The sequence below is a fragment of the Momordica charantia genome, unplaced genomic scaffold (assembly GCF_013281855.1).
Source record: "Momordica charantia cultivar OHB3-1 unplaced genomic scaffold, Mcharantia_2.0 BLBB01000107.1, whole genome shotgun sequence".
Classification (NCBI taxonomy): Eukaryota; Viridiplantae; Streptophyta; class Magnoliopsida; order Cucurbitales; family Cucurbitaceae; genus Momordica; species Momordica charantia.
Window position 1 is genome coordinate 14447 of NW_028275263.1, and position 8965 is coordinate 23411.

The following is an 8965-nucleotide window of genomic DNA, read 5'->3' on the forward strand; positions in this document are numbered from 1 at the left end:
CCAATATAATCCACTGCAATACTGGACTGATTCGACAAAGAGAGAGTAATTCCAGAAACAAATTTAATTGTATTGAAGAGATCACGATTAAAACAGATGTGAGCAGAAGCACCCGAATCAACAACCCATCAGATTTATCAACTGAGATGAGTAAGGAGAATCAAACCAGATACCTGCAACATGAGATTGTCCAGGGTCTGCAACTGTGGTAGGCTGAACCTTGGTCAAATGAGACTGCAACAAAGAGAGTAAGCCTTCGCATTGGTCAGCACTGAGAGAGGCCAAAGAATGAGGAAGACTTGAAGAATTGGAAGAATCCATAGCCTTGGTGGAATCACTGGTATTCCGATGTGAAGATGAATTGTTGCGATTGGCTGATGTGCGATAGCCCAGGGGATATCCGTGCAACTTATAACACCGATCAACAGTATGACCAATGAGGCCACAATGTGTGCAAACAGCCTTGTCTTTTCGCTTAGATTGCGACGAAAAAGACGGTGACGAACTGGATCGAGTAGTTCCAGCAGGTAACGATGTATTGCGAACCATAAGTGCAGAAGGAGAAGCAAAGACAGGGGCAATGATCGCACGCTGTTGTGCCTCTTGCGCAACCAAGGAGAAGGCACGGTTAATTGATGGTTCTGGCTCCATAAGCAACAATTGTCCTCTTAATTGACTAAAAGATTCATTCAATCCCATGAGAAAACACATGACGTGCTCTTGTTGTTGAAAAGCAAGAATTTCCTTAACGCCACCACAGGTGCAGCGACCACAAGTGCAAGTAGGACGATAAGAACTGAGTTCGGTCCACAAGGTCTTAAGGCGTGTGAAATAAGCACTCACCAATAATTGATCTTGCATAAGATTAGAAAGATCACGACGCAATTGAAAAATGCGAGGACGATTTTGGCGCTGAAAACGCTCCTTCAAATCAAGCCAGATTTCGCGCGCTGAATTCGAAAACAGAACGCTCGCAGAAATTTCTTTTGCGAGTGAATTCAAGATCCAAGCAATGACGATGTTATTGCATATAATCCAAGAGTGAAGAGAATCACCAGTAGGCCGGGCGATAGATCCATCGACGAAACCTACTTTGTTCTTCACTGTGAGGGCAATAATCATCGACCGGCTCCAAGAGGTGTAATTTTCATCCGTTAAGGGATCAGAAACCAGAACGAGACTGGTATTGTTGGAGTGATGCAAGAAGTAAGGGTTGGCATACTGTTTAATAGCGGGCGGATGGAGAAAAGTAGGTAAAGCAGCGGTGGGATTAAGGGAGTCGTCGTCCGCCATTGAAGACTAAAGAAAACAGATGGCGTGGAGAGAAGAAACCACCCCGAAGAAACCGCCAAACGAGTCAAACACTCTCAAACCCACGTGTCGACCGATACCATATTGAAACTAGAGAGTACCTTAAAACTTTCATAACCTTTATTAAAGGAATAAGGCCATATATATAGGCCATGATAAAACAGTTACACTAACAAGAATAATTGAGTTATTTAACTAACTGATAAACAAGTCCTAATAGAAATTAATTGTTGTAGATAGTGTATTTGATCCAATTCAATTTTATTAGTAAGTGTAGAAAGAAAAGATAACAAAATAATAATAATAATAATAATAATAAATAACTAGAAACATTTGTGTATTTTTAATGAAAAATTATATATATATATAAAAAATAAAAAATTAGTTTTTTCTTTTTTTAATTTTTTTTGACTAAGTCTTGTAGTCAAAGATTTTGGTATTCTTCCTTTTTAATCTCGAAGTTTTGTTAAACACCTCACCAGTTTTTACCCTATTAGAGAATCAACAGGCCAAACAATGGCGTAACGCTAAGGAAGCACCCACCACCGCCACCCTTCTCTCTCTCAATCTGCTACACCACACATTTCCCAGGTGAGTGCAATGTTTTTACCTTTTATGAGATTTTGGCATTGGAATTTTCTGAGTAATTCAGCTTTTTTCATGAGATTTTAGTTCTAAAAGTTTACATTTTTGGACTGTTTCGTTATGAAATTGAGTTTCTAAAAGTTGGAGGATTTGTAATGTTTTATGTCTCCACGGTTCTAAATTTTGGATTGTGTTTTATCTCATGTGGTTTTTTTTTTTTTTTTTTTTTAAATTAGGGTTTTGAATAGCAGGAAAGTGATTAGGATAAACTTTGAGGTGTGATTGCACGAAAATTAGTTTCGTCTTCTGGGAAGAATTCAATAAAGTAAACAAGAAATTTAAAAGAGAAAAAAAAATAAAGTAAAATACAAGAAAACAAGACTTTAAAATAAAATAATTACAATGCTACCATATTTTACATAAATATTAAAAGATTGACGACTAAAAATTATTTGTGAATATAGAAAACCTAAAATCTTATAATTGACATTATTCCATCTATAGGTTAATAAGAGATTTACTAATATTATAGTTAATCAATAGTACACTAACATTATAGTTAATCAAAATATAAGTTAGTTAGTGATGTACTAAGATTATAGATAATCAAAACTATCATAGCTTTACTTACTGGTTCGAAAGGGCAAAAAAATTTAAAAAAATTTAGAGGAAATGAGTTTAAACCTCACCGTTTTCACAGTTTTAATAAGGTCGAGCATAAGCGGGCTTGAAAGCCGTTGTTTTGTGCCATTATCTTTCGTCCATCTATTTATCCAATGGCTTTAACCAGCAGGCGCAAACCATAAAGGGAACAATGACACCTGCTCCAATTGTTGAGTCCATCGAGCCTGAGAAGGAGAGCCACCAACTCTCTTCTGCAGCCGAATTAGAGAAGAAACTTGAGGTTCTCCAAATTCCTATCCCCAACTTTGTGTTTCCCTCATTTCATTTTAATCTTTCCTCAATTCATTTTTGCAGTGCGATGACAATTCGACAATTTTTGCAGTGCGATGACAAGCCGATTGTCGAAGATGTGGAGGATGACGAAGATGATGAAGATAACGATGAGGATGATGATGAGGAGGGAAAGGAGAACGGGGCTCTTGGCCTCGGTTGGTTAATTTTCTCATCCTTCTCATCCACGACATTTTTTTTTATTATAAGCATTGTAATCTCATTTCTAGGTGTTCCAGTCCAATTAGCAAAGACTTGAGGTCTTTTAATCATATTTGATATAGAGGTCTCAAGTTCGAACCTTGTGATGAACTAATAATGTGTTTTGTAGTTTAAATAGAGTTTTAACATGGTTATGGTTATTCTTCTGTTAGTAAATGAATGATTTTCATGCTACTAACTTTTTGACCCCTGCTTCAACCTTCATTATCAATTTAAACTTAGTGGTACCCAAGTTCTATAAAGTTTGTTCTTCTAAGAGTACTAGTTTTTCGTTGCAGGCTTCAGATGATTGAATGTGACTGCTGTAACACAGTTAACATTTCTTTATGGTATGACTGCAGGTTCGAATGAGAGTTCAAAGCAGAGCAGGAGTGAAAAGAAGAGTCGCAAGGCTATGCTGAAGCTGGGCATGAAACCAGTTACTGGGGTCAGCAGAGTCACCATCAAAAGAACAAAAAACGTAAGTTTGAGTTGGATCCCACCATTTAAACATATATCTCTCTAAACTATATGTTTCAATTCAATGGTTTCAGATATTGTTTTTCATATCGAAACCGGACGTGTTCAAAAGTCCAAACTCCGAGACGTATGTGATATTCGGAGAGGCGAAGATAGAGGATTTGAGTTCTCAGTTGCAGACACAAGCTGCGCAGCAATTCAAGATGCCAGACATGGGACATGTGATGGGGAAATCAGACATTTCTGGTGGCGCTGCAGCTGGAGGAGCACTGGCGGAGGAGGAGGAAGAGGAAGAGGTTGATGAATCTGGGGTTGAGCCCAGAGACATAGATTTGGTGATGACACAGGCTGGGGTGTCGAGAAGCAAGGCCGTGAAGGCCCTCAAGACTCACGATGGGGATATTGTAAGTGCCATAATGGAGCTCACAACTTGAGTGCGCTACGGCCTTTGGCTCTCAGTTTTGCTTTGTTTTGCTTTGATTTGATGATGAGTTCCTTCCAATTGTTAATTTTCTTGCTGCCGTGTGGTTGGCTAAAGAGTTATTATGAGAAGCCATCTTTTGTTACCCTTTTTTGCCTTGTTCTTCACAGAATTCTACAGAACTACCTGGACACCCAATTCCATGGATTGATGATGCTTCTTATTGACTTGTTGCATAGTTAGTCTAAGTTGATTTTTTATTCATTCACAGCACATCCGGTAACATTTCTGATTTTTGGTTTTTGTTTCTATTTTTTAAACAAGAAAAATAGAATTTCATGGTATCAACATTCGTATCAAGAATGACAAAACAATGTTTTAATTTATGTTTTGGAACTAATTAAAACCAAAAATTACAACAAATGAAAAAAAAATTAAGAACGTACCAAATCGGCTTTTTCTTTTGTCGGGGGTATGCATTTATTAGAAGCTTCGAGTTTAACCGAAAGGAAATAAGTTTTCTTTGTCCTGGGTTGTGACAAAATAGTTGTTGCTTGTAATGTTTTAAATTTACATAATATTTAAAAAATATACTTGTCCATATTCATATAATTTAGACACTAATTTAATATAATTTTTATTTTTATATAATAATTTTTTTATTGGTTTAATATTATTTTTTATATGTTATTATATACAATAGATATTGTCAAATATACTCCAAACATCAATTTTGATTCGATTGCAATTATTGTCACCATTTTCAATTCTTCCTAACCTCATGTCAGATGTCTTGTTAGTTTGAAATACGGATGAAGCAAAACTTCACCGATCTTGACATTAATCAATGTCTAATCTAAATATCAATTTCAATGTCAATATTGATTATGTTGAATTGATGCGAGACCTGTAAGTTATTAATATAAGAAAATTGAATAGTGTCGACTGCATACCACAATAATTGTGACACCACTGATTTTTTGGAACTCAAGTCCACCTACTTTTTACAAACCCACACAAAGATGTTTGTTACAGAAACCCTTCTAACATTTGTAAATCTGTCAACGTGGGACAAAAACAAGAGATTTTTTTCCCCAAAAAGTCTTAATTATCATGTCTAGCAACTTGTTCTAATTCATTTATCACGGCACTGCACTCGTATATAATAAATATTTCAATTTTTTAAAGATTATTTCATCATATATATATATATATATATTTTGATATTTCATATATAATTATGTAACTAAATACTAAATTTAACTATGATATATGTAATTACTAAATTTAATTATAAATTATCAATAAAACATAATTAAATATTCAACTTTAATCTAATAATTCAAATAATTTCCATTTGTTTGTATCTATTAATTCAAAAAAAATTAATTTTTTCAAAAATATATCTATCGATGTAGATATTTTTATAAAATCAAGACGTCTATATTTTCATCGACATCGACACTTCATGTGTATGATAATCATTCTTTAACCCTGAATTATTAGGTCTCTATTTTTTTCTGTTGACTAAGCAATCTAATATCTTCTACCAAACGGTCAAAATCGGCATAGGATGACCCACCTGGGCTCACACTTTGCTTTGCCAAATTAGCAAATTTAGCCGCTGATCTCATGAACTCCTCTCTCCTATTCACCATCAGATCATTCACCATTTTGGCCACAGTTTCTCTGTCGCACACATCCTTCATATCCAGACCCACCTTCCACACATGGCTCACAAATCTACTGTTCACCTGCTGATCCGCAGCGTATGGCCAGCAAATCATGGGCTTCCCGGCCGCGATGCCCTCCAAAGTCGAGTTCCAGCCACTGTGAGTCAAGAACCCGCCAACCGCTCCGTGGGAAAGCACTTCCTCTTGCGGGGCCCACCCCACCATGTACCCTCTTTTTCTCGTGCCCTCCTCCAACTCCGCCGGAATTTCGTCGCACTTACCATTTTTGCTGGTTACAAGGTCGGGCCGTATGACCCACAGGAAATTTGTGCCGCTATTGACCAAGCCGTGCCAGAACTCCATGAGTTCCTGATCCCCCATGACCGTGATGCTTCCAAAGCTGACGTAGATAACGGAGTTCGGCGGCTGGGCGTCCAGCCACGCCAGGCAGCTCCGATCAACCTCCCACAGATTGTTCAAGGAGGACTGATGTTGAGATTGGTTCGCGGATTTGGCTTTGAGGAGAGCATGGAGTGGTCCGATAGTGTACATCTTGGGGCATAAAGTTCGTATCTTGGAGAGAATCGGAGCTTCCAAATCTTCGAATGAGTTCAATATGAGGGAGTGGAATCCGGAGCTCCGTAAGGTGAGTTTCACAAGGAATTGGAGAAGAGGGTCATTTGGGTCTGTCACACGGCAGAAGCCAGGAAGGTCTCTGCATCTTAGAACATTTTTCATTCCCGCCACATTTCTTATCATTCTATCCATGTCTTCCTCCCCTGTAAACCAACAAATTCAACATCATTAAACGAAAACCAGTAAGTTATTAGAATAGCCGGCTAAAATATATATATGTCCCATCCACCACTCAATTCAGAAGTACTCAATCTCATTCGTGGGTTTGGAAGAAAGTTGAACAAACACAAGTGAAAATCATGATAAAGCAGGAGAAAACGATAATGTACCGGAATTCGTGCATTGATACCATGTCAATAATAAATAAATTACCACTCAATCCAAAAAATTACCACTCAATCCAAAAATTTAAACGGATGGATTACGTAAATTTAATTCATATATTAAATATATAATATTATTGATAGAATCCAAAAAAAAGCTTATATTTATGGATCTTTCTTCTAAGAAATTAGTAGGTTTGTTATGGATGAGCCGACTAAAAGAGAGTAAGTTGGCTCAAAGATGATGTTAGAACTTCGTACGTTGTCAAGTTCGAGCTGTCATCAGCTCAAATGACGAGCTCATCACCTAAGACCAAATAAAAAATTGAACTCGGCCTAATCACTAGGGTAGCTCTTGATGGGGTGGGCCTTGGTGCCATATTCCTATCAATAAGGCAATATACTTGCAGCATGCAACTTCACCTAGTTTAGGTGGTGTCTGGGAGTTATTTTCCAAAATCACTTTTGTAATTATCAAAAATCACTTAATTTTTTAGTAAATTAAAAATTTATTTTAGGAAAATTTAAAATCACTTGAATGATTATTTTAAAAGATCAATTATATAATATTGTTACTCCCAAACAGAGTTTAGAGATGTAGGTTAGTAGTTCCCAATGGATGAGTTGAAGCTGTATCAACCCAGACCTATTTGTAGATGATCTCGGTCGGTCAAATTACAGCATCAACACATCTCTTAGTTCCGAAAAGTGTTTCCTAATAGTTGACGTTTGGGCATCACTTCAAATTAGTTCTAAGGATGCCACAAAAAGCCCAAACAACACCGTAATCTTCCTTTCAATTTGTTAATTTCGAAAAGAGCGTAATTAAGAAGTAATTAGAACAAGCGCACCTCTAATAGGAAGTTGGCCATCCTGGATAAGATCAGGAACAGAAAGATAAGCCCAGATGGAACAAGCACTGACCGTACGGAACCCCAAAATGGGAATTCGAACACCATCGTCGTCTGCGTCGACAAGAAACTTAAAGAACCCATCGAGGATAACACAGGTGAGGTCGGAGCCGAAATGGCCGGAGACGAGCATGTGGCGGAAGAGGGGCTTGGTGACGGCGTCGAAGGAGGTGACGAGGTGGAAGAAGTGGTGGAAGGTGCGGAGGTGGGCCGGCGGAAGGCCGTCGGTGATGGTGGCGAAGCGGAATCCGGGGAAGCGGGAGAAGTGGGCGTGGACATCGGAGTTGTGGGTGAGGTGGCGGTGGGAGTGGTGGGTGTTGAGGAAAGTGACGCGGATGCCGGCGAGGGAGAGAACCTCGGCCAGCTTCAGCATGGAGTTGATGTGGCCTTGAAGGGGAAGGGGAAAGATCAGAACGTGAGGAGGAAGAGGAGCTTCCATTTCCATTTCCATTTCCATTCGGTGGTGTTCTTCCTACGGATAATATCAATAAAAATATGTCATAAATTACGTAGAGGATAAAATTTGTCTCCAGAACAGTCTTATCTTTACTACCTGACAATTAAAAAATAAATAAATATTTAATTTAAAAACAACAAAGTCTCAAACATTTAACGTGGTTCTTTACCAATCAGGAGAGCCAAATTTTCTCGATAATGATTTTAAAACTTACTTTAAATAGAGTGTTTTCAAAGGTTGGAAAAAACATCAAATAAACCTTAAAAAGAACAAATTTAAAAGCTTCGGTTAACCTTCGAAAATACATATTTTCCTGAAGTTGAATTAACCAGGAAAAAGTAATATTTTCAAATGTTACAAATTTTCGATAATGGTCTCAAATACTTCCTTTACGAAAGTTTCTATTGTTTTTCAAACATATTCTCAACAACTTTTAAACCTTTAAAGAAATTTCTTTATTGACATTTGTAAATCTTTAAAAAAAAAACCAAGTAGAAATCAATAGCATTCGAGATTGATACTAAATTCTTTTAGAAAAATTAAATTATTTTTTCTCGTTAAAATTTATAACTACTAGACTATATCCAACGCAACTAAAATATTATTTACCACAATCAATATTTAAAATAGTTTGAATCTCCCATACCTCCACTTATTGTACTCAAAAATCAATAAATAATTATTGTAAAAGTATTCAACAATCCAGAATTAGAAAAATCAATAAATAATTATTGTAAAAGTATTCAACAATCCAGAATTAGACCGTCACAGTTTTTCTAAAACTAATTTAACTAATACAAATACTCAAAACCTGTTCTTTAATCCAAAGACCTGCACAATAATCTGGTCCTCATTCATGTGAACTGTACCGTCAATAATTGAGAGGTATGTGATTTAAGTTTTGACTAAATAGGTTAATAAACTATTAGATTACCAAATAAACAATAGTATATCAAAAAAGCTTATGAATTATTCAAATAATTCACCCAAACAACATCCATCCCCCTCCCCCA

At 36.8% G+C, this 8965-nt stretch overlaps 3 protein-coding genes across 4 annotated transcripts; 1 reads left to right on the top strand and 2 right to left on the bottom strand.

Annotated features, from left to right (window-relative positions):
• Nucleotides 1-334: 334 nt before the first annotated feature.
• On the bottom strand, nucleotides 335-1293 carry LOC148207680 (uncharacterized). Its single transcript, XM_088118352.1, has 2 exons — nucleotides 507-1293; nucleotides 335-408 (listed from the first exon to the last, which is right to left on the bottom strand). Exons 1-2 carry the CDS (start codon nucleotides 1291-1293, stop codon nucleotides 335-337), a joined length of 861 nt encoding a protein of 286 aa, XP_087974478.1.
• Nucleotides 1294-1799: 506 nt separating this feature from the next.
• On the top strand, nucleotides 1800-4097 carry LOC148207681 (nascent polypeptide-associated complex subunit alpha-like protein 2). Of its 2 annotated transcripts, XM_088118353.1 has the most exons (5): nucleotides 1800-1902; nucleotides 2690-2800; nucleotides 2903-3008; nucleotides 3414-3532; nucleotides 3606-4097. In XM_088118353.1, exons 2-5 carry the CDS (start codon nucleotides 2711-2713, stop codon nucleotides 3963-3965), a joined length of 675 nt encoding a protein of 224 aa, XP_087974479.1. In that variant the 5' UTR covers nucleotides 1800-1902; nucleotides 2690-2710; the 3' UTR covers nucleotides 3966-4097. The 2 variants fall into 2 exon arrangements, with proteins under 2 accessions (XP_087974479.1, XP_087974480.1); XM_088118354.1 differs by lacking the exon at nucleotides 1800-1902 and having other exon boundaries at nucleotides 2710-2800; nucleotides 2875-3008.
• A 1219-nt stretch (nucleotides 4098-5316) lies between these two features.
• On the bottom strand, nucleotides 5317-7989 carry LOC111010003 (7-deoxyloganetic acid glucosyl transferase). The gene is made up of 2 exons (XM_022283262.2): nucleotides 7436-7989; nucleotides 5317-6404 (listed from the first exon to the last, which is right to left on the bottom strand). Exons 1-2 carry the CDS (start codon nucleotides 7950-7952, stop codon nucleotides 5455-5457), a joined length of 1467 nt encoding a protein of 488 aa, XP_022138954.1. The 5' UTR covers nucleotides 7953-7989; the 3' UTR covers nucleotides 5317-5454.
• Between the last annotated feature and the right edge of the window lie 976 nt (nucleotides 7990-8965).

Excerpts from the sequence above, each read along its gene's own strand:
- LOC148207680 (XM_088118352.1), bottom strand. The coding sequence starts at position 1,293 with ATGGCGGACGACGACTCCCTTAATCCCACCGCTGCTTTACCTACTTTT. Across the intron at positions 409-506 it reads TGCTGGAACTACTCGATCCA|TTGCACGGATATCCCCTGGG; the intron begins GTTCGTCACCGT and ends CGGTGTTATAAG.
- LOC148207681 (XM_088118353.1), top strand. The coding sequence starts at position 2,711 with ATGACACCTGCTCCAATTGTTGAGTCCATCGAGCCTGAGAAGGAGAGC. Across the intron at positions 2,801-2,902 it reads AATTAGAGAAGAAACTTGAG|TGCGATGACAAGCCGATTGT; the intron begins GTTCTCCAAATT and ends CAATTTTTGCAG. Across the intron at positions 3,533-3,605 it reads CCATCAAAAGAACAAAAAAC|ATATTGTTTTTCATATCGAA; the intron begins GTAAGTTTGAGT and ends CAATGGTTTCAG.
- LOC111010003 (XM_022283262.2), bottom strand. The coding sequence starts at position 7,952 with ATGGAAATGGAAATGGAAATGGAAGCTCCTCTTCCTCCTCACGTTCTG. Across the intron at positions 6,405-7,435 it reads TGGCCAACTTCCTATTAGAG|GGGAGGAAGACATGGATAGA; the intron begins GTGCGCTTGTTC and ends GTTGGTTTACAG.